At 35.7% G+C, this 26,207-nt stretch overlaps 1 protein-coding gene across 5 annotated transcripts in view; it reads right to left on the reverse strand.

Moving 5' to 3' along the window:
* Positions 1–26,207, reverse strand: part of LOC127844102 (golgin subfamily A member 2-like) — a 137,894-nt gene that overhangs the window by 38,838 nt on the left and 72,849 nt on the right. For all 5 annotated transcript variants that reach the window (XR_008032563.1, XM_052374087.1, XM_052374091.1 and 2 more), the window contains exons 7-11: positions 25,501–25,607; positions 16,845–16,903; positions 4,218–4,278; positions 2,708–2,881; positions 2,424–2,531 (exon numbers count right to left, since the gene is read on the reverse strand). Coding sequence is in view for 4 of the 5 variants with exons in the window: in XM_052374087.1 (XP_052230047.1) it covers positions 2,424–2,531; positions 2,708–2,881; positions 4,218–4,278; positions 16,845–16,903; positions 25,501–25,607 (509 nt within the window). In the remaining variant the exon portion in view is untranslated. The remainder of the gene's footprint in view (positions 1–2,423; positions 2,532–2,707; positions 2,882–4,217; positions 4,279–16,844; positions 16,904–25,500; positions 25,608–26,207) is intronic.

Below are 26,207 nucleotides of genomic sequence, written 5' to 3' on the forward strand. Positions count from 1 at the left end.
TATTATGCACAAACACCCAGATTCAGACGCAGCGTGGATATTGTCAAGATAAACATTCTGACCAAATTTTATTAAGATACATATAGCGTGTATACTGACCTGACCTGGTTCAGGATGTGTGTGAACTGACGTGTACTGTGAGATGTGTTATCTATTCATTGAACTGGTTCAGGTAGTGTGTGTACTGACCTGTAATGTGAGATGTGCTATCTGTTCTTTGAACTGGTTCAGGTGGTGTGTGTACTGACCTGTACTGTGAGCTGTGCTATCTATTCATTGAACTGGTTCAGGTAGTGTGTGTACAGACCTGTACTGTGAGCTGTGCTATCTGTTCATTGAACTGGTTCAGGTAGTGTGTGTAAAGACCTGTACTGTGAGCTGTGCTATCTATTCATTGAACTGGTTCAGGTAGTGTATGTACAGACCTGTACTGTGAGCTGTGCTATCTGTTCTTTGAACTGGTTCAGGTAGTGTGTGTACAGACCTGTAATGTGAGATGTGCTATCTGTTCATTGAACTGGTTCAGGTAGTGTATGTACTGACCTGTAATGTGAGATGTGCTATCTATTCATTGAACTGGTTCAGGTAGTGTGTGCACAGACCTGTACTGTGAGCTGTGCTATCTATTCATTGAACTGGTTCAGGTAGTGTGTGTACAGATCTGAACTGTAAGCTGTGCTATCTGTTCATTGAACTGGTTCAGGTAGTGTGTGTACAGACCTGTACTGTGAGCTGTGCAATCTGTTCTTTGAACTGGTTCAGGTAGTGTGTTTACTGACCTGTACTGTGAGCTGTGCTATCTATTCATTGAACTGGTTCAGGTAGTGTGTGTACTGACCTGTACTGTGAGCTGTGCTATCTGTTCTTTGAACTGGTTCAGGTAGTGTGTGTACTGACCTGAACTGTAAGCTGTGCTATCTGTTCATTGAACTGGTTCAGGTAGTGTGTGTACTGACCTGTTCTGTCAGCCATGCTATCTGTTCATTGAACTGGTTCAGGTAGCGTGTTTACTGATCTGTACTGTGAGCTGTGCTATCTGTTCTTTGAACTGGTTCAGGTAGTGTGTGTACTGACCTGAACTGTAAGCTGTGCTATCTGTTTATTGAACTGGTTCAGGTAGTGTGTTTACTGATCTGTACTGTGAGCTGTGCTATCTGTTAATTGAACTGGTTCATGTAGTGTGTTTACTGATCTGTACTGTGAGCTGTGCTATCTGTTCATTGAACTGGTTCAGGTAGTAAGTGTACTGACCTGAACTGTGAGCTGTGCTGTTAATTGACCTGGTTCAGGTAGTGTGTTTACTGATCTGTACTGTGAGCTGTGCTATCTGTTCATTGAACTGGTTCAGGTAGTGTGTGTACAGACCTGTACTGTGAGCTGTGCTATCTGTTCATTGAACTGGTTCAGGTAGTGTGTGTACAGACCTGAACTGTGAGCTGCGCTATCTGTTCATTGAACTGGTTCTGGTAGTGTGTTTACTGATCTGTACTGTGAGCTGTGCTATCTGTTCATTGAACTGGTTCAGGTAGTGTGTGTACTGACACTGTTAGCTGGGCTATCTGTTAATTGAAATGGTTCAGGTAGTGTGTGTACAGACCTGTACTGTGAGCTGTGCTATCTGTTCATTGAACTGGTTCAGGTAGTGTGTTTACTGATCTGTACTGTTAGCTGTGCTCTCTGTTAATTGAACTGGTTCAGGTAGTCGGTGTACTGACGTGTACTGTGAGATGTGTTATCTATTCATTGAACTGGTTCAAGTAGTGTGTGTACTGACCTGTACTGTAAGCTGTGCTATCTGTTCATTGAACTGGTTCAGGTAGTGTGTGTACTGACCTGTAGTGTGAGATGTGCTATCTCTCCATTTAACTGGTTCAGGTAGTGTGTTTACTGATCTATACTGTGAGCTGTGCTATCTGTTCATTGAACTGGTTCAGGTAGTGTGTGTACTGACCTGTACAGTGAGCTGTGCTATCTGTTCATTGAACTGGTTCAGGTAGTGTGTGTACTGACCTGTACTGTGAGCTGTGCTATCTGTTTATTGAACTGGTTCATGTAGTGTGTTTACTGATCTGTACTGTGAGCTGTGCTATCTGTTTATTGAACTGGTTCATGTAGTGTGTTTACTGATCTGTACTGTGAGCTGTGCTATCTTTTCATTGAACTGGTTCAGGTAGTGTTTGCACAGACCTGTACTGTGAGCTGTGCTATCTGTTCATTGAACTGGTTCAGGTAGTGTGTGTACTGACCTGAACTGTAAGCTGTGCTATCTGACCATTGAACTGGTTCAGGTAGTGTGTATACTGATCTGTACTGTGAGCTGTGCTATCTGTTCATTGAACTGGTTCAGGTAGTGTGTGTACAGACCTGTACTGTGAGCTGTGCTATCTGTTCATTGAACTGGTTCAGGTAGTGTGTGTACTGACCTGTACTGTGAGCTGTGCTATCTGTTCATTGAACTGGTTCAGGTAGTGTGTGTACTGGTCTGATAGCTGGTCCCTCTCTACTGTCATCTGTTGCATTGCCTCAGAACACTGAAATACCACACTGTAGCTTTGAATATATTAGCATTTTACAGCAGAATATTTGGATAAAAGCATATGTGGATAAAAGTCAGGCTTTACAATAACAAAAAATTAAATCAATAATGTTAACAAACAACCATTTCGTATTTTGTCCCATGCAGACCCAGTGTTTATCTATCCCTGACCTTGTTGAGCTGTACAGTGAGAGAGTCACATTCCTGCTGAAGCTGGGAGACAGTGGCAACAAGCCGGGTACCCGAGTCAGTCTCACTGGACAGCTGCTGCCTGTAGAGCTCTGCTAGCTCCAGACGCTTGCTCACCTCTGCCAGCGACGCCTGCACACCAGAGCACTCAGATGTCTGCAACAGTCAAATACAGACAACTCTTTACATTCAGGGCATTGTATGGTGAACAATCATTGACAACATACCTTACAAACAACTTCAAAGATATGTTTTGACACAAACAATATTTATGGTTTCAGGCACTCTAAACTTTCTCTGCATGTTCTCTTTCAATATGAATGGAGTTAAACAAATATTGAAGAAAAAGATAAGGTCCTTATTTTTTCTAGTTTCTCTAAAATAACATGAAGCATCATTTTGTATTCCTACTGTACTTTCCGAGATATTATATTTTATATATATATATATATATATATATATATTTAATAAACAAAAAGAAGACCCAGAAGATCCTTGACTGAAGCTGCTATGTGGTATAATACTCAAGACCCCTGGTTTGTGCACTGCTGTAACTACATGTATGTTGTATAATACTGAAGACTTCTGGGTTGTTGAGTGAAGCTGTAGCTTTGTGGTATAATACTCAAGACCCCTGGTTTGCGGCTACTTTTGACTACAGGGTATAATCTTAACAAACTCAAAACAGGACAGCCTGAAATGCCCAAAGTCGCTTACCTGAAATACAAAGGAACTGACCTGTTCATGAAGAGTGAACTATAAATGTAACTTTTCAAGTGCTTACATGGTTTTACCATATTCATATTAGGATATATTCCCCGACCCCTGGTGGCAATTTTCAACCGGAACCATTTTCGAACTCGTCCAAGATATCATGGAGACAAATCTTTTGACCAAGTTTCATGATGATCGGACAATAAATGTGGCCTCTAGAGAGTTAACAATGTTTTACTAAACCCATATAAGAAAAAATGCCCTGTCCCCTGGCAGCTATATTTTTCAACCAACCAGAACCATTTTCGAACTCGTCCAAGATATTATTGGTACAAATCTTCTTACCAAATTTCATGAAAATTGGACAATTAATGTGGCCTCTAGAGTGTTAACAATGTTTTACTAGAGCCATATATGGAAAAACGCCCAGCCCCCTGGCTGCCTTTTTTTCAACCAACCGGAACGAATTTCCAAGTCCAAGAATTCATTGGCAGAAATCTTCTGACCAATGTCATGAAGATCGGACAATAAATGTGGCCTCTACTGTTTTAACAAGACAAATGTTGACGCCATATGCCGGACCAAAGGCGATCACAAAAGCTCACCATGAGCGGTTGTGCTCAGGTGAGTTAAAAATTAGAATTTTAAGAGTAATCAATAAAAACAAACAGAAAATGCTTTCTTAAACCCAAAATATTATTTCAGCACTCATTTGACATCAATTACTTATGTTTAAACAAATCATTGGTTCATGCTAGTAATAGGTTGATTTCCTTACCTTAGATTTTAACTTTTCTTGAACCTCTGATATATTCTGCTTCAGTTCTTCATGAGATTTACTGCAAAATAAACACAAATTTTAAAACTGATAATGATCCATGCACATAACTTGATTCAGAACACATATTCAAAGAAAAAAAACAAGAGGGCCTGAAAAGCCCAAAGTCGCTCACCTGAGATACAAAGGAACTGAACTGCTCTGTGCAGCCCCAAGATATCATTAGAACATATGTTCTGACCAAGTTTCATGCAGAGTGAACTATTAATGTGACTTTTAGTGCTAACAAGGTTTTACTACAGCCATATTAGGATAAAGTCACCGACCCCTGGCGGCTATGTTTTTCAACAGACAGGAACTTTTTTTAACTGATCCAAGATAGCATTAAAGGGGCCTTTTCACAGAATTTGGCATGTTTTGAAGTTTGTCATTAAATGCTTTATATTGATAAAAGCTCCAGTAAAAAATCAAGAACAAGAAGGCCATGGGCCCTAAGGCGCTCACCTGAGACCCAAAGGAACTAAACTATTCTGGGAAGGTGGAGTTCAAAATAATAAAAGTACTTCATGAAATATAAATATCATCATAAGGTTTACAAGAAGAAATTCGCTCGCCCCTGGAAACCATGCTCTTCACAGCACCGGAGCCATTTTCAAAGTAAATCAAGATATTATAGGAACATATGTTCTCAGCATGTTTAATTAAGATTGAACTAAAATGTGACTAAAATAGTGTTCACAATGTTTCACTATCGCAATAAAAAGAAATCTGCAACCCACCTCAGGGCCTTGCTTTTAAACAAACTGGAACTATTTTCAGACTCACCTTGCAATGATATTTCCAATTAAAACAACAATCAACCCTATTTAAAACACAAATCTTTGATAATTACACCAAAACTACCGACCTGACATCCATAAACTGTGTGCCATAACAATTTGTGTTCCACTCTTATCAGTTTGAAGGTCTTTGATGTGACTTCCCAGCTGGGGCCTATTTCTAGGGACTAAGGGCTTTTAAGCTGCAAGCCTGTTACATCAAATTAACAATTCAGGCACAGTCAATAGGGAATTAATTAGTTGCTGATAAGCAGGTGGATGAATGGGATCAATGGAGAAATAAGAGTGTATTCCTGACAAGCCATGCATTCATGATTGGAGGTCAAACAGAATTCAAGTTATATACAGTTGTTTCTCACCTAAGTAATTTCCTGTGAAATCAATATTACTACTTGAAATTTTGAGAATATTTAATAAAGGGTTTCCAGATGGCAAAAATATGTTTGTTGCACTTCATCCCCAACCAATCATAAACATAATAATCCTCTTCAGAAAGGAACAAAAATAATTTTTATTTTTTTTGCAATTTAACTGTATATCTTATCGGCAGAATTAATATTCAGATGACTGCATGGAGATCATGAATATCATAATATGCATGAATTTCATTCAACGTGTACATTGGTAATTTCATAGTAGAGTGTAAACAAGGTTACACTATAAAGCCATTTAAAGCAAAGTTTTTCAACAGACCGCAACCATAAAGGAACTAGGCCTAGATATCATAAAAAGATATCCATAAAACCAATGTTTTGACCAAGTTTCATGATGATTGGACAAAAAATGTGACTTCTAGTGTGTTCACAAGCTTTTTTTACTATACAAATATAGACATGTTTTCACTATATACATATAGAGAAAACTGCCCCACCCCCTGGCTGCCATGTTTTTCAAATGTTCACGACTATTTTCAAACTCATCCGAGATATCCATATAACCAATGTTTTGACCTAATTTCATGATGTTTAGGCAAAAAATGTGACTTCTAGAGTGTTTTTCGAGCTTTTTACTAGATAATTATAAGGAAAAAGACCCCCCCCCCTCCTAGTGGACATGTTTTTTTTACCGATTCGAACCATTTTTCGAACTCAACCGTTGTTTCTAGGAAACAAATGTTTTGACCAAATTTTATAAAGATTGGACCAAATATGTGACTTCGAGAGTGTTCACATGTTTTCACTATATACATATTGAGAAAACTGCCCCGCCCTCTGGCGGCCATGTTTATTTACCGATCTGGACCATTTTCTAACTCATCCGAGATATCAATGAAACCAATGTTTTGACCAAGTTTCATGATGATTGGGCAAAAATTGTGACTTCTAGAGTGTTCACAAGGTTTTTCTATAACAATATAGGGAAAACTGCACCGCCCCCTGGTGGCCATGATTTTCAAGGGACCAGAACCATTTTTGAACTCAACCAACATATCATAAAGACAAACATTTTGACAAAGTTACATGAAGATTGGGCATCTAATTTGACTTCTACAGTGTTCACAAGCTTTTTCTTTTTTTTGGACCTAGTGACCTAGTTTTTGACCCAGCATGACCCAGTTTCGAACTCAGTCGAGGTATCAATGGGACAAATGTTCTGACCAAGTTTCATGTAGATCAGACAAGAAATGTGGCCTCTAGAGTGTTCACAAGGCAAATGTTGACAATGGACGGACGACGCACGACAGACAAAAGGCAATCACAAAAGCTCACCATGAGCACGTTGTGCTCAGGTGAGCTGATAAAATTTAAAAAAAGAACAAGAAGGCCTGAAAGGCCCAAAGTCGCTCACCTGAGATAACAAGATATTATTGGGATAAATCTTCTGACCAAGTTTCATGAAGATCGGAAAATAAATGTGGCCTCTAGAGTGTTAACAAGGTTTTACTATAGCCATATAAGGAAAAATGCCCCGCCCCCTGGCAGCCATGTTTTTCAACCAACCGGGATCATTTTTGAACTCGTCCAAGATACTATCGGGATGAATCTTCTGACCAAGTTTCACGAAGATCGGAAAATAAATGTGGCCTCTAGAGTGTTAACAACCCTTCTCAAAATAAAATGCACTTTTTAACAAAATACGCTTTAAAAAGTGATTTTTTTTTGCATTTTTACTGAAAAGTGTATTTTTCCTGCACTTTTTTCATAATTAAGTGAACGAAAGTGCATTTTTTCTGTATTTTCATTATCTTTTTAAGTGTATTTTACTGTACTTTTAGTGTATCTTTTGTAGACAAAGTGCATCTTTTTATGCAATAAGTGCATTTTTTTAATGAAGTGCATTTTTTGTGCATATTAGTGTATCTTCTGATTTGCCAAAAAAATAGTCTTTCTGTACAATGTAGTTTTAGTGCATCTTCATAAAAAAGAGCAACACTATAGCAAATAACTGAAGTTAAAGGACAGAGATATAGTTTAATAGGAGGATTGTACTGAATTCTTTTTTATCTTCACATAATGTTTATGGTCTTATTGTTGCAATTTGTCTGCTCATAAAATATGTGAATCTGTAGAGCAGCTTTTAAAGGGAAAAGTACAACTAAATCAGGCTGTGGGTAACTAATTAAAAATATTGAAAGTGTCAAAAATATTATGTGGGCATGCCAGAATCAATTATATCTCCACAACATAAAAAATAAGTATTTGAACTTTCTTACACTGATATTTAACCCCAATTCAATTAATGTCTACCACATTGACTATTAACATACATTTTAAAAGACAATTTAAATAATATTTATAATATTATTATTATTTGCTTACACCATTCAGTATGTTATATTGAAATATTCACAATTAAATATAATATGCTAAGTGTGCTGTGTATTATTCAATAAATATCAGATAAGATCAGGATAAGATAAGAGATCCATTAGCATCATAAACACTAATCCCTCTATCAGTGCTCCATCTAGCCCAAACAAAGGGGTGTTTATAGACTTTTGATTGGTTCTAGCACCATCTATTTGAAAACAAACCACTTTTGATTGGTTGGAGCACAGCAAGTTATTTGGAGCACAGGAAGTTATTTTTGGTAAACAATTTGGTTTTAGCAACTTAAATTGACCAGTCGCCAACTCCGCCCACATTTTGTCGATCAGCCAATCAGATATTGATTTTTCACACACCCCTCAGCAACGCTTATCTGGCCGCCATTTTGTCCGACAAACAAAGCGTGTTGTACATATGGAATGGACGTTATTTTTAAGAGTTTACACAGATTTTATATCAAATGCATGATCATTACTGTTCGATCATTATTCAAAATTGTAGGTGCTATACATACTTTATAAAAGGTTATTATTTTATCTTTATTTCTTGAACATATGAACGAGTAATGAGAAAACAAACACAATAAATAGTCTAACCACACCAGGTGTGTGTTCTATAAAACGTGTTATACCGTTTGATGCACAATATTATTAAGCAGTTTGGGCAACATGATAATTGCCACACGTGCTTATTAATCTCAGCGTAATTGTCGATGATTAATAAATAACAGTATGTTGCGTGGATCTCAGAATGAAGGAACATTAAGGCATTGTTAGGTACTGTACACAAGAAAAGAAAACTATTTAATTACTTAAATGATTTCCAATTATATATTTATTTTCTGTGGATCATAAACAAGGGAAATCATTATAAATTGTTAACTTAAATATTGTTTTAACTAAAGTAAACAACAAAAAGGTGATTTCAACGCGGCTTAGCCAGCTTAAAGCGACTTCAAGTGTAAAATGTACGGCTTATAATACAACAACAACATTTCTAATACAACATATATTGATACGGGGAGAAATGTAAAAATTGCAATTAACATATAAGGGCCATCTTGTTATAAATAAGCAAATGCATAATATGCTAAATGTATTCAATTCGAATGTTCGTGAACAGCACCGTAATACCAACATTTCATTTTTTGATAGTGAAATGTAACAGGTTCGCATTAAACATAAATGAATTAAAATGCATATTAGACTATCTGTTAATGAAACCACGAAATTAGGCCTGTATTAAATTATGGTTACAATAAAAATTTAATTTATATATAAATAAAAAAAATTGGTGTCTTTTTAAAAATAACACAATAAACAAAGATCTAAACATTTTTAATAAACAAAAAACCCATCATGATATGGATATGTCATTTGCATTTAATAAAAATATTTTCAAAATTGTATATGAATAGCCACCGGGTTCACTGTCAGACGGTTGAATACAAGTTCAAAATCAATATGAAATAAATGCTCATTTTTACAACGGATTTTTCATCAACTCCCTATATAATATGTATAAGAAACGTTTCTGATAGTCAGTCTGCCGTTAACTCATTTATTTTGATTACGCCATTTCTCTCGTAAGTTTTTGTGATTGTATTAACGTTTTACAAAGCAGTTTAGTTTAGTGTGCGGCTTTAATAATTTATATTATAGAAAAGAGCATAATACATCATTACAAATATAGAAATTCCCTCACGTAATCCGTTATAATTGCGATCTGCTTGTCGGAGTTTTCTTATCACTAGACCACGTGACTATGTGGGCGGAGCGATCGATAATTTGGCGACTGGTCAATTATTGAGCAACATTAAGACTTATAATTCTAGTGTCAAATATCTACAAATTCTTTCAGCACATGAAATATTGTGTGATGAAAACAATGTGTATTTACTACAATGTGTAAATCAACAATAAGTTTGTTGCAAAGAAGATTTAAAGTGGGTGGTTAAAGTGATATGGTCTCATAGTTCAACAACTGCCGTTTTTTTTGGAATACTGAAGAACAGCTGTAACAGGTTTGTAATTTCATTTCTGCATCTCTTTTTAATTTAATTAATTATGATCATTATCATATTTATGTATTGTCACTGGCAAATGTAAATGGATAAGTAAATGTAATGCAATTTTAAAGAAAAAAACACCATTTGAATTATTATGGCTGTATTTTATGGTTATTGTCATCTTAAAATTTATTTATACCTATTTCTTGTCATTAATGAACAGATTTCTTTCCCCCATATTTAATAAAAACTTTTATATTTTATATTTGAAGGTTAAACCCCAAGGTGAAATTTACATTGATCGGAATTTTTGTTTTAAATTGTTTTTTTTTCAGGAGATCATTGAAAGTGTGATCCAATTTGAGAGGAGAATGCCCAAGGCACTGGCAAAAGCTACGAGAGCTGTATTTACAGAGGAACAGCTGGCCACCTGTTCGTTCAAGGGTGGCATAACCACCATGGGGGATCCTCGTGTCGGCCTACCAGAGGCTGAACGAGAAGCTGTCATTGGTAATAATCTTGAATTTAAACTATATATGGCAACAGGTTTTTAAAGAACAAATTATGACATTAAATTGTTATTTAATAAGACTTAAATTATGAATGTTATTTAAATAAAATCTTACTGCATACTAAGGTACTGAAGCTCAAAATCTTGGATATAAGCCGTTTATTGGAAAGATCTGAAAGGAGACCACTTGTCAGTATCTATGAGGACAACATATTCACTTTGCCACAGCTACCTACATTTTTCAAACTCTAAAATTAAAATACAATTGTTTTCTTGTTAACACTTTTCATGACTTTTCGCTTCAGATGTAATGTCCCGCAAATTTGAGGTAGACCGATCAGTCATCGAGACCAAAATGTGAAGTGCATTGAGAAGATTGTTTGTAATGTTTAGATAATAAATTTGTGTCGCTCCTAAGATTTTCCCACGACCTCAAAATGTCTCTTGCACCCTCTGAAAGTGTCTGTTTTAAGAAATCATTTAATAAGTTATTTTTATTATATATATATATCTATTTATTTCAGAATATAAAATACTGTTTTAGCTGTTGATATGTCCCCTTAATAGTTTAAACTGAGATATCTTGTGTGTAAATAGTTGTAAATGGTTGTATATATTTTCAAGTTTGGAAAGTTATGTACATCTCAAATGAGCTTCCACGTCCATAGTGCTAATATATTTAATAATTAGAATGAATTATGTTTGATGTAATTTTAGTGTTTTTTTTATATAAACTCGAGAAACTTACATAATTTGTGCGCCACATTACAAGTTTGGCAAGAAATAATCTCTAACAATATTAACAACCATGTGAGGATTGAGAAAGATTTTTTTAAACTTTTTTGCTATTTGACAATTTGGTAAGCCTTTGTCTTTGTCTTTCAACATATTTTATTTGCCATTCTTATTTATTGTGATAATGTTTGAAAAAAATGTATATTGACATGTTATTTTTCAATGCATTCTTTAAATGGAACAATGTAAACCAAAAAGTATAGGCACAGGGGGAAGCAGTTGCAGAGGAAAGCGGAAAAGCTTTTAAGCATCCATAGAATGGTCTTAACTACTTGTTTATTTTAAAATGATTTATGTTAATAAATGTGTTTATTTCAAAGTTTATTTGCTGTTGTTCTTTCAGATCATATTTAAACTGGCCACTTTTCATATCCAAATGAATGTTTTTTTTTAATAGACATTTTCAAAGATACACTTAAGTGCACTTATACACTAAAAAATACACTAGAGCGTTTTTTTTCTTAAAAAAATACACTAGATATTATATAGATTAAATATACTTAAGCGTATTAATTCACTTAAAAACACTTACATACACTTGAAAATACACACAAAAGTGCATTTATACACTCAAAAAGTGTATTATTTGAACAGAAAAATGCACTTGTTAAGTTAAATGCACTTTAAAGCGCATGTTATTGGCACCGTATTTTTTTAGCAAAAAATACGGTGTCAATAACATGCGCTTTAATGCGCATTAAAAGCGCATTTAATGCGCATTAAATGCACATTTAGTGCACTTTTTCGAGAAGGGAAGGTTTTACTATAGCCATATAAGGAAAAATGCCCCGCCCCCTGGCAGCCATGTTTTTCAACCAACCAGCATCATTTTTGAACTCGTCCAAGATATTATCGGGATGAATCTTCTGACCAAGTTTCATGAAGATCGGAAAGTAAATGTGGCCTCTAGAGTGTTAACAAGATTTTACTATAGCCATATAAGGAAAAATGCCCCGCCCCTTGGAAGCCATTTTTTTCAAGCAAACATAATTATTTTCAAACTCATCCAAGATATCATTAAGACCAATCTTCAGACCAAATTTCATGAAGATTGGACAATAAATGTGGCCTCTAGAGTGTTAACAAGGTTTTACTATAGCCATATAAAGCCATATAATGAAAAATTGCCCGACCCCTGGTGGCCATGTTTTTAAAGTAACCAAATCCATTTTTTATCTTATCCAAGATATCATTGGGACAAATTCTGACCAAGTTTCATGATGATCTGAAAATAAATGTGACCTCTAGAATGTTAACAAGGTTTTACTATAGCCATATGAGGAAAATAGCCCCGCCCCCGTGGTGGCCATGTTTTTAAACCAACCAGCATCATTTTTGAACTCTTCCAAGATATTATTGGGATGAATCTTCTGACCGAGTTTCATGAAGATCGGACTATAAATGTGGCCTCTAGAGCGTTAACAAGATTTTACTTTAGCCTTATATAGCCATATAAGGAAAAATGCCCCGCCCCTTGGCGGCCATGTTTTTCAAGCAAACGTAACCATTTTCAAACTCATACAAGATATCATTAAGACAAATCTTCTGACCAAATTTCATCAAGATTGGACAATAAATGTGGCCTCTAGAATGTTAACAAGGTTTTACTATATAGCCATAAAAGGAAAAATGCCCTGCCCCCTGGCGGCCATGTTATTCAACCAACCGGCATCATTTTCGAACTCATCCAAGATATTATTGGGATGAATCTTCTGACCAAGTTTCATGAAGATTGGACAATAAATGTGGCCTCTAGAGTGTTAACAAGATTTTACTATAGTCATATATAGCCATATAAGGAAAAATGTCCCGCCCCTTGGCAGCCATGTTTTTCAAGCAAAGGTTACCATTTCTGAACTCATCCAAGATATCAGTGGGACAAATCTTCTGAGCAAGTTTCATGAAGATCGGAAAATAAATGTGGGCTCTAGAGTGTTAACAAGGTTTTACTATAGCCATATAAGGAAAAATGCCCCGCCCCCTGGCGGCCATGTTTTTCAACCAACCGACATCATTTTCGAACTCGTCCAAGATATTATTGGGATGAATCTTCTGACCAAGTTTTATGAGGATCGGACAATAAATGTGGCCTCTAGAGTGTTAACAAGATTTTGCTATAGCCATATAAAGCCATATAAGGAAAAATGCCCCGCACCTTTGCAGCCATGTTTTCAAGCAAACTTGACCATTTTCTAACTCATCCAAGATATCATTGAAACCAATCTTCTGACCAAATTTCATGAAGATTGGACAATAAATGTGACTTTTAGAGTGTTAACAAGTTTTTACTATATCCATACAAGGAAAAATGCCCCGACCCCTGGCGCCCATGTTTTTCAACCAACCAAAACCATTTTCGAACTCGTCCAAGATATTAGTGAGACAAATCTTCTGACCAAGTTTTATGAAGATGGGACAATAAACGTGGCCTCTAGAGTGTTAACAAGGTTTTTCTGTAGCCATATTAGGCAAAATGCCCCGCCCCCTGGGGACCATGTTTTTCAACAGACCAGAATTATTTTGGAACTTAATCATGATGTTATTGAGACATATGTTCTGACCTAGTTTCATGAAGATCAGACCATAAATTTAGCCTCTACAGTGTTGACATGGTTTTACCAAAGGAATATAAGGAAAAATGCCCCACTCAATGGTGGCCATGTTTTTCAACCCACTGGAACAATTATCTAACTCGTCCAAAATATCATTGGGACAAATCTTCTGACCAAATTTCATGATGATCGGACAATAAATGTTGCTTCAAGAGTATTAACAAGGTCTTACTATAGCCATATACAGCCATACGATGAAAAATGCCCCTCCCCTTGTCGGCCATGTTTTTAAACCAACTGAAACCATTTTCAAACTCGTCCAAGATATCATTGGCACAAATGTTCTGACCAAGTTTCATAATGATTGGACAATAAATGTGATCTCTAGAGTGTTAAAAAGGTTTTACCATGTTTTTTCAACCAACCAGAATCATTTTTAAACTTGTCAAAGATATCATTGGGAGGAATCTTCTGACTAAGTTTCATGAAGATCGGACAACAAATGTGGCAGTAGAGTGTTAACAAGGTTTTACTATAGCCATATATAGTCATATTAGGAAAAATGCCCCGCCACCTGGCGGCCATGATTTTTCAAGCAACCATAACCATTTTCAAACTCTTAAAACATATTGTTGAGACAAATTTTCAGACCAAATTTCGTGAAGATTGGACATTAAATGTGGCCTCTATAGCACAATGCATGGCGCACGACAGACAACGGACAAAAAGCGATCACAAAATAACACTATGAGCACATTGTGCGAAGGTGAGCTAATAACAAAATTTAACTTTCAATATTTTATCTTAACATAACTCAATTATATTACTCATTTTATTGATAATGTTTCTTCTGCACATGTAAATTCAAGAATACATGTGCACTGGCATAAAATGCAAAATGACCAAATGTATATTAAACACATTTTAATTAATGTGCTTGCTTGCTAACTGTTTTGCTGACCATGCTGGTGGCCATGTTGTTTTTTTAACAAACAACATCATTTAAAATTCAGTCCAGATATTATAACAGCACAATTTTTTAAAACAATTTTCATGATGAGTGGGTAACAAAAGTGATTTCTTGAGAGGTCAAATGAGTTTAATATAGAAAGATCAGGATTACTGCTCTGCCTCATGGCAGCCATATTCTTCCATGGATTGGAATCATATCTCACTTGGTGGACAGATCATCAGAACAAATGTTCAGACCAAGTTTCATGAAAATTGTGCAATAAATGTGGCCTCAAAAAGAGTACTCAAAAGATTTTTCCTTAATTGGAACTAGTGACCTAGTGTTTTTTTACCTAATGTGACACAGATAACAACTCTGTTGAGATATCATCATTACAAATGTTCTGACCAAATTCAGGAAGATTGGGCAACAAATGTGACCTTTTCTTTTTATCTTTCCTTTGACCTAGCGACATTTTGTATGACCTCTTCTAATCCAGTTTTAAGCTAGGTTGAGCGTGGGCAATCTTTACTGAGGAAGTTTCATAAAGATTGGAGAAAAAAAGTGGCCTCTAGTGTGTTCACTAGCTCTTTCTTTAATTTGACCTAGTTACTTAATTTTTTACTCATTTATGACCCGGTTTGAAAGTCAACTGAGATATCATTGGGAAAAACATTCTGACCAAGTTTAATGATTTGGCAGTATGCTGACATGTATGCTAGCATCTAAGCCTAGATAGTACAACTACATGCATGACAAAATTTATTTCAAATATGTTTCTGGCATTGCTTTACAGATTAAATGACTTATTGTGTTCTAGTCTTTCTTGCAAATAAATTATAGGAAGTTTGTATGGTGCACTGCTTTACCATGTAACATGTTTATACTGACTAACTCAACATCACATGCCATGTGTATGCTAGCCTGGACAGGAGAACTAGATGCTTAACAAATACATATTCTGATGATAACATTATTGTATTATATGTATGCTGTTTGTGTCTAAGAAAAGTATAAATTAATATGAATGACATAACTTTCCTTTTGTAAACATTGAACTTGTTGGCCAACAGCTACACACTATGTAAATGGCGTCAGCATACGCATTACAGATTATGATTTTGGAATGGCTACAAAATGGTTATGGTTATTAACAGTGCTGACAGCATTTGTAAAACGGCAAAAATGGGTGGCGAAAGACCTGATTAAGATTGGACAGTAAATGTGACATCAAGAGTGTTCACAACTTTAGCCTTATAAGGAAACCTGCCCAGCCCCCTACAGACCATGCTTTTCAATGGGTCAGAACCATATTAAAACTCAGCAGAGATATCATATGAACAAATGTTCTGAGAAAGTTCCATGATGATTAGGCAGACTTTGTGACTTCTGGAGTGTTTACTAGCTTTCACTACATCCATATACCGAAAACTGCCCGTCCCCCTGGTTTAACAACAGACTGCAACCATTTTCAAACTAGGCTAAGATATCATCGGGACAAGCATTCTGAGCTTATATATAGTTTCATGACGATTGAGCTATAAATGTGACCTCTAGAGTGTTCGCAAGGCAAAAACAATAATATTGAAAACCGACGACACACCACAAAAGACAGACAAGGGGCGATCACAAAACTCAACATGAGCATGTTGAGCTCAGGTGTTCTCAAAAGGAGCATAATTCTGCTAAATTGCATTCCACAGTTATGAGCATGATAATCTTACCTACATGTGGGAAGTTTCAATGGAATATCTGTACTAGTTAGAGAGATATGTTTTTATGTTGAATGCAAAGCTTAACCTAAATTCATCTTGCAAGCAAAGATTAACAAGTTGAAAAGAGGTTATAATCCAGCGAAAAAGATGGTCACATTTATTGGTTGTGCTCAATTGATATTCATAAAGGTCCTGACCCTGCATGCAAAGTTTTGCGGTGATATGGAGCAGTTGCATGCAAACAAGTACAAAAAGGGGGTAATTCTGCCACATTGCAGGTAATAGTTATGGAACTTGGTTACTGAACTCAAACAATGACCATGAACACATTTGTTAAGTTTCATTTGAATACCAGTGGTAGATACAGTGATATGGAGATGTTGCCTGTTAACCTCAACCAAAGCATTACTCAAACGCAATGGGTGTGTAGTATAGCACGAATTATTCAATGAATAGTCTAGCAAAAAATGCAATTTAAAACACCTACTTCAGTTTGAAAACATCAAGTCTCAGTTTGTCAATTTCTTTGGCACTCTCCTTGCTGCTCTGAAATCAGAACAAACACAGAGCTCAATAAGACTGAAACAGAGAGCTCAATAAGACTGAAACACAGAGCTCAATAAGACTGAAAGCACACAGATCAGAACAAACACAGAGCTCAATAAGACTGAAACACAGAGCTCAATAAGACTGAAACACAGAGCTCAATAAGACTGAAAAAACACAGATCAGAACAAACACAGAGCTCAATAAGATTGAAAGCACACAGATTAGAACAAACACAGAGCTCAATAAGACTGAAAGCACACAGATCAGAACAAACACAGAGCTCAATAAGACTAAACGCACACAGATTACGTTTCATGGTACTGCTAAACAGAATGGTAATCTCACTAAAGAGAGGCACAGCTAGCTGTATACATATGTATACATGAACACTAGTGATGTTAAGTGGGCTGGCCACCTCAGCAGCTGGAGTTTCAGTTATTTATATTCAGAAGATTAAAAGTAGTGTTTGAATTATAAGTATGTAATTTCTTGGCAAATTATTATGACAAACATTTGATCATTACAAATATTTCTAACATAGAACATATATGTATATACTGTGAAACCATTTATTTTAGTCAGCCTAGATTTCGTCATATTTCGTCATATTTAAAAAAATGACTATTTCGTCAGCACTTAGGACAACTTAATTGCATCCGCGTTTTACAGCAATGCCACATGTCTGTTAAGTACACTGTGTAATGTAAACCCTTTTATGTCAAAACTGGATTTATCTTGACTACGAAACAGACAAAGTATGTATGCATGGATTATATTGGATTTTAATGGCTCAGGCCTAAGTTAATTCAGTGTTAATTTTGTTTAAACATTGGATATAATTATTCGTTAGGATCTTTAATTCGTCACTCGGTCCACTGACGAAATAGACGAAAATGAATGCCTGACGAATCATAATGGTTTCACAGTATTAAATATCATCATCATCATCATCATCATCATCATCATCATCATCATCATTATTATAATCATTGTGAATAATCAACATCATCATCAACAAAACAAGATGGCCGAAAGGCCCAAAGTCGCTCACCTGAGATACAAAGGAACTGACCTGCTCAATGCAGCCACAAGATATCCTTAGAACAGATGTTCTGACCAAGTTTCATGAAGAGTGAACTATAAATGTAACTTTTAGAGTGCTATCAAGGTTTAACTATATATAATAGCCATATTAGGATAAATTCCCCAACCCCTGGCGACCATGTTTTGCAACAGTTCAGAATTATTATTGAACTAATCCAAATTATCATTAAAATAAATGTTCTGACCAAGTGTTATGAAGATTGGACAATAAATGTGACATTTAGAGTGTTAACAAGTTTTCACTATAGCCATATAAGGAAAAATGCCCCTTGCCCCCTGGCAGCCATGTTTTTCTACCAACCGGAACCATTTTCAAGCTCATCCAGACTTCATTGGGACATATCTGACCAAGCTTCATTAAGATCAGAAAATAAATGTTGCCCCTAGAGTGTTAACAAGGTTTTACTATAGAAATATATAGCCATATAAGGAAAAATTCCCTGCCCCATTGCAGCAATGTTTTTCAACCAACCAAAACCATTTTCAAACTCTTCCAAGATATCATTTGGACAAATCTAATGACCAAGTTTCATGAAGATAGGACAAAAAATGAGGCCTCTAGAGTGTAAACAAGGGGTTATTATAGCAATATATATATAGCCATATAAAGAAAAATGCCCCGCCCCTTGGTTGCTATGTTTTTCAATAGACCAGAACCATTTTAAAACTTATCCAAGATGTCATTGGTACGTATGTTCTGACCAAGTTTCATGAAGATCTGGCCATAAATTTGGTTTCTTGTGTGTTAACTATACTATAGCCATATAAGGAAAAATCCCCACCACTGAAACCATTTTCGAACTCGTCCAAGATATCATTGGGACAAATCTTCCTACCTAGTTTCATGATGATCAGGCAATAAATGTGGCCTCTAGAGTGTTAACAAGGTTTTACATAGCCATATATAGCATATGAGGAAAAATGCCCCGCCCAATTGCGGCCATGCTTTTCAGGCAACTGTGACCATTTTCAAACTCGTCGAAGATATCATTAAGACAAGGTTTTACTATAGCCATATAAGGAAAAATGTGGCTATGTTTTTCAACCAAAGGGAACCATTTTCAAACTCGTCCAAGATATCATTTGGACAAATCTTCTGACCACGTTTCATGAAGATTGGACAATAAATGTGGCCTCCAGAGTGTTAACAAGGTTTTACATAGCTATATAGCAAATGAGGAAAAATGCCCCGCCCACTTGCAGGCATGCTTTTCAAGCAACTGATTTTCAAACTCGTCCAAGATACCATTAAGACAAATCTTCAGACCAAATTTCATGAAGATCTGACAATAAATGTGGCCTCTAGTGAGTTAACTAGGCAAATGTTGATGCCGCACTATTTACAACGGACAAAAGCAATCACAAAAGCTCACCATGAGCATATTGTGCTAAGGTGAGCTAAAAAAAGTCAACATAGTACTATCATAGTATTACTTTAATGGTCATAATCATCTTCTGAAAGAAGCAACTTCAACTGAGGTAAAGGTTGCACTTAAGCCAAATCTACAAGATGAACTAATACATCCCTTGGTAGCCATATTTTTCTGCAGACCAGAACCACTTTCGAACTCAATTGAAATATAATTAGAATTAACATTCTGAACAAGTTTCAAGCAGATTGGGCAAAAAATTGTGATTTCAAGACAGTTTACTAGGTTTCAGTAAAGCCATCTAAGGAAAAGTGCCCTGACCCTGTTGACAATGTTTCAATGGAACTTGACCAAGATTTCATTAGAACAAATTTTTTGACCAAGTTTTTAAGAAGATTTGACTAACAAGAGGGCCATGATGGCCCTAAATCGCTCACCTGACTAACCTTGCTTCATGAACTTAAATTTTATTAGACCCATATACAATCCCAAGCCAAATTTTATTAATTAATACATTCTGACAAAATTTCATTAAGACGTGATGAAAACTGTGACCTCTTTCATCTACACAAGGTTTTACTAGAATTTGCCCGGTGACCTAATTTTTGACCCCAGATGACCCATATACGATCCAAAATCAGATATTATCAAGATAAACATTCTGACCATATTTCATTAAGATCATATGAAAACTATGACCTCTATTGTCTTCACAAAGTTTTTCTATGATTTGACCTAGTTTTTGACCCCAGATGACCCTAATACAATCCCAACCCAGATTTCATCAAGATTAATATTCTGGCCAAATTTCATAAAGATTTAATGAAAACTGTGACCTCTACTGTCTACAAAAGTTTGTTTTTTTAATCTGACCTAGTTTTTGACCCTAGATGACCCAAAGTCAATCCCAATCCAGATTTTAACAAGACAAACATTCTGACTATATTTCAATAAAATCTGATGAAAAATTTAGCCAAATGGAATTTTGTGTAGCCAAATTTTAGAAACTGTAGCCAAAGTTTTAGCAAAGCATTTGCAGGGGTCAAAGTTGGATATTTTGAAAATCCTGAACTTAAAGCTGGGGGCCAGGGGGCCGCAGGGCCCTCAGTGGGTCCAGGGGACAAGGGGGCCAGAGGCCCCCAGAAGCTCCTGGAATCGACACATTTAAAGGGTGCCTGTACCTGTTCTGGTGATTCTATTTTCTTAAAAAAACAACATACACATATATTTAAAAATCTTCATGTATTTGATAAGGAACACACAAAACTTAGTCAAAAGGCAATTCATTCACATGCACCCTCTGTCTGGCATGGACTCGACTGCAGGTGTTGCTTTTGAAGAACCAGATAAAACCTGTAACAGTGGTTACAAATTATATTTTTCACACATACTTTAAAAAAGTCAATAATACATGTTTAATTAATGCAGAATCAAATGTCACCATTTATATTCACAGAATCATGCTGCCAGAAGCCTCCACATACACCTAAGAAAATTGGGAATGGTGGCTTCTGCTAAACAGTTAAAATTGAAAATTTCAGCATGGGTTCCCGTAGTTTTTATCCCAATCGTTGTTTGAATGCTAAATAATTGTATCCTGGTGTGACCCAAATTTGACGATGTAACGGTTACATGAAGCAATATTTTAAGAAATAATGAATGTTTAATAGCACAAAATAATAATTTTAAACTCTGCTGTATTACTTTGAAATGATTCCAAGACAATAATCATCCATTTAATCGATAAAAATAGAACATCGTCGAATTAAGGTGTCGGCGAATTTGGATTACGGTAGGTTGCCCATATTTGTTTTACAAAAAGTAAAAAAAAAACATTTCTTGCTGCTGGGCTCATATGTTGGGGACAATAAAACATTTTATTTAACTAAAAAAGACCTGTCCCAGTCAGCAAAAATGGCGTATTTGATCGTATTTTCAATTACTGTTAAAATTCTTTTCCTGATTTATGCTTTATTCAAAGGTCAAAATGTTTTAAAAGCTCACAATCAATGAATCATACGTTATTAATAAAAAAAAATTGGCAAATTTGCTAGATCTATCTTGCCGATTTTCGATGCAAAACAACCTAAACAGTAAACTTTAGCAACAGAAAATACGACCAAATTCGGGGTGTTAGTTTAAAAAAATAAAAACCCTACCTGGTTGGTCTTGATGGTTCTTATATTCTTTATGTGATAAGGGCCCTCTGCGTGGAGACGCAATGCCTTCTTCCCACAAGACTGATAATTCAGGGTTTTCTTACAAACTTCTCAAACCGCTTTTCCACAAGCTTCCACTTTTCTCAACCAGTTTACTACCTGCCCGTAGACTACAGCTGGGAATGGCCACCCATTATAAACTGTACGCTGAAGTTTCTTTAGCTACCAACAGGCAAGTATCTCGTTGCCATTTTTCTCAACTTAAGTCTAAACACAGCTTCCCATTCGGCATCAAATATACGCAAAAAGTACTCAAATTGATTTAAATCGGCAGCAATCTTTAATCTTTAATCAGATGTAATTGTTTATTTAATCCTCTACGATGTACGATTTGTTTTTACATCAGTAATTTGTCTCGATGACCGGTGTTAATGCCCACTGCGTATGAATTTTTCAGGTCAATAACACGGCGATGTATTGATGCACAGTCTACAGCTGAAAGCGGTTAATATCTGGGACGGCATGTCAGGAAAAAAAATCAATACCGATAATTCGCATTGTTCATTAATTAAGCAACGATTAATAACACTTATCCTTTATGGATTTTCATGAAAGAAAAACCATAATAAAGACAATTTTATTCTCTTTAATCTGATATATAAACAAGTTTGGAAAGAATTGGATGAAAAATTTGGACTTTATTGCATAAACACCATTTTCTCAATTCAAGGGGAGGTAATTCTGTACTTCATGGACCAATAATGCTCATTTTTTGTAGGGTTCGTGTCCTCATTGATATAAAGACACTGTGCAAATTTGGAAAGGATCGGACAAAAAATGTGGAAGATTTTTGAAAGTTTTCACAAAATAGGCAAAAACAAATAAACATGCAAAGTTCAACGAGCTCCTGCGGCCATGTTTTTTGACGAATCAAATTTCTTTGAACAACTTTTTCAGGGGAGCCTTCAAAGGTCATCCCTGTGAAATTTTTTGAAAATCTGATGAGCGGTTTCTGACAAGAAGATTTTTTAAGGTTTTTACCATATATGGTCATGGCGGCCATCTTGGTTATGTGATCAATTTTTTTTTAACAATTCTTTTGTCCCATGACCTAGGGATGCTACACATGAAATTTAGTTGAAATTGGCTCAATGGTTTAGTAGAAGAAGATGTTTACAAATTGTTTACAGACAGACGGACGGACGGACGCCGGACGCTGAGTGATCACAATAGCTCACCCCGAGCTATCGCTCAGGTGAGCTAAAAATGTGACTTACAAGGAAAACTGCTATCATGGCCGCCATGTTTTTCAACGAACCAGAATCATTTTTTAACTAAACCAGGATAACATTAGAACAAATGTTCTGAGGAAGTTTCATGATGATAGGACAAAAATTATGACTTCTAGAGCGTTAACAACAGTTTACAATAGCCATATAAGGAAAACCCTATTTTACAATAAATCAGAATCATTTTTGAACTCTGCGAAGATATCTGTTTAACAAGGTTGTACTATAGCAATAGCAAAGGACCCCCCCACACACACTTGTCTCCCATTCCTTTTTAATGGACCAGAAACATTTTAACTTTGGTGAAAAATCATTAGAACAAAATGTTCTAACCAAGTTCCATGAAGATTGGACTTACATTGGTTTCAGCCATGTAAGGAAAATTGCCCTTCTACTGGTGACCATATCTAATTATTAACTGAAACATTTTGGAAAATGGAAGAGATATTATTAGAACAAATGTTCTAACCATATTTCATGAAGATTGGACTAACAAGAGCTGTCACCATAGGATGACTTATGCCCCCTATAAACGCTTGATAGAAGTTATGAGCTTTTTTTGAAACCTTAACACAGATTTAAAAACCTAAACGCGGACCCTAAGTTAAAGGTCAAGGTCACAGGGGTGAGTATGGAAAGGCCTTGTCCATATACACATGCATGCCAAATATGAAATTGCTATCTGAAGCAACATAGAAGTTATGGGCATTTTTCGAAACCTATACGCAAAGTGTGACGGACAGACGGACTGACAGTCCGATCACTATATGCCCTCCGTCTGGGGCATACAAATGTGAATTATAGAATGTTAACACATTCTTTAATTTAACTTAATGACCTTGCTTTTACCTCAAATTTCAAACTTAGCTGAGACATCAACAAATATTTTGAACACTTTTCATCAAGATTGGACAATAAATATGCACAGTATAATCAACATTCCACTATGGACACACATAGAAGACTGTGATAGAAATCATTTTTGAACATGGCCAAGATATTATAACAAAGAATGTTCCAATTCGATTTCATGAAGATTGTACTTAAAATGTGACTTCTGAAGTGTTCAAAAGGTTAAACTATAAACATAACAAGGGATGTGTTTGTCAGAAACACAATGCCCCTTACTGCGCCGCTTTGAAGCCATATATTTGACCTGTGACCTTGAAGGATGACCTTGACTTTTCATCACTCAAAATGTGCAGCTTCATGAGATGCACATGCATGCCAAATATCAAGTTGTTATCTTGAATATTCAAAAGTTATGGCCAATGTTAAAGTTTTCTGACAGACGCACAGACTGACAGACGGACAGTTCAACTGCTATATGCCAGCCTACCGAGGCATAAAAAGGAGAACTGCCCCTTCCTCTGGCAGCCATGTTTTTTCATAAAGCTGAACCATTTTTTAACTTTGCCGAGATATCATTTTAACAAATGTTGAGACAAAGTTACATAAAGATTGCATTACAAATGTAATTTCATGTGTGTCAACAAGCTTTTTCTTTTATTTGTCCTAGTGACCAAGTCTTTGACCTCATGTTACCCAGTTTTGACTTTGTCGGAGATAACGTTGAGACAAATATTTTGACCAAGATTCATGAAAATAAATAAGACAATAAATGTGACCGAAAGAGTGTTAACAATTTTAATGTTGACAATGAACGTCAAACAAGTGATAAAAGACAATCACAAATGTTCATCATGAGCACATTAAGTTCAGGTGCAGGTGAGCTAAAAACACATTTAACTAACATTTCTCATAGTTTCAAGTTAGATATCCAGTATTGTATCACACTCTGTTAACTTTGTATTTATAAACACTATACTACTGATTTGCATTTTATCAGACAAGACAAGTGCAATTCTAAATATTGATATTCCAAACAAGAACAAGACATGCTTTTATTTCGAGCACTATAGCACATTTTATTAAATAAATTCATGTTTTATCCAATTTTGCTTATATGACAAAGTTTATTACCTAACAACTTACAATTCAATTAAGAAACAATAAAGTACAAGGAAGCTTACAAAAGTTGTCCAAAGTTAAATACATAAGGCTACAACATTACATGGAATGTAATCAGTGATTTGTACACTTATAAAGACAAGTTACTTCAAGATAGCTCACTGGCTTCAAATATGGTCAAACTGATAACAACAAACAGATGGTATATCTGTCTCCAGAACATGTAATTTTGAGGCATTAACATGCTAATTAAAGGCAACAAGTGGGTGTGAGGACCCTTCAATACTCACCCAACTAACCCATTTGTGCACTCAAGTGGCTTATTTTTACCTCATAGGCATAATATGAACAGTATCTGTGTACAGTAAAACTATACAATTTTTCATAGCAAATTAACCTCTGGTTTTGCAGTTTCAAAGTTGAAGAATGTTTAAAGTATTTTTGCACTTAAAGTGTATTATAATCATATGAACCTCAGATTGTGGCCAATTTACCCCAGCCAAATGACTTGAACAACAGGTAAATAATTATCACAGCATCAAGTTTCATACCAAATGCAGAATCTGTAACTCTTGCAGTTTCAGAACCTTCCAATGTTAGGATACAATGTTTAACTGCTGATTTAAGGCTTAATTTTCTTCTTGAAAAACATCGTGTTAAATGATGAGAGACATCCAAAAGTTATTTTGAAAGAAATTTACCTGTTCAAGCTTCTGACTACAAAGGTTGGAATTGGCAAGGGTCCTCTCCAGGTCAGTTATTCGACTTTTAGAAGTCTTTAGTCGACTGGTCAAATCTTCTACCTCCTCTGTGGAAAGGATAAAGAAATAACTTGTATAGCATATGGAAGTAACTTGTATAGCATAAGGGAGTAACTTGTATAGCATAAGGGGATAACTTGTAAAGCATAAGGGGATAACTTGTATAGCATAAGTGAATAACTTGTATAGCATAAGGGGATACCTTGTATAGCATAAGGGGATAACTTGTATAGCATGAGGGGATAACTTGTAAAGCATAAGGGGATAACTTGAATAGCATAAGGGGATTACTTGTATAGCATAAGGGGATAACTTGAATAGCATAAGGGATAACATGTATAACATAAGGGATTAACTTGTATAGCATAATGGAGTAACTTGTATAGCATAAGGGAGTAACTTGTATAGCATAAGGGAGTAACTTGTATAGCATAAGGGAGTTACTTGTATAGCATAAGGGAGTAACTTGTGTAGCATAAGGGAGTAACTTGTATAGAATAAGGGAGTAACTTGTATAGCATAAGGGAGTAACTTGTATAGCATAAGGGGATAACTTGTATAGCATAAGGGGATAACTTGAATAGCATAAGGGGACGTGTATAGCATAAGGGGATAAATTGTATAGCATAAGGGAGTAACTTGTTTAG

The sequence above is a fragment of the Dreissena polymorpha genome, chromosome 9 (assembly GCF_020536995.1).
Source record: "Dreissena polymorpha isolate Duluth1 chromosome 9, UMN_Dpol_1.0, whole genome shotgun sequence".
In the NCBI taxonomy this organism is placed as follows: domain Eukaryota; kingdom Metazoa; phylum Mollusca; class Bivalvia; order Myida; family Dreissenidae; genus Dreissena; species Dreissena polymorpha.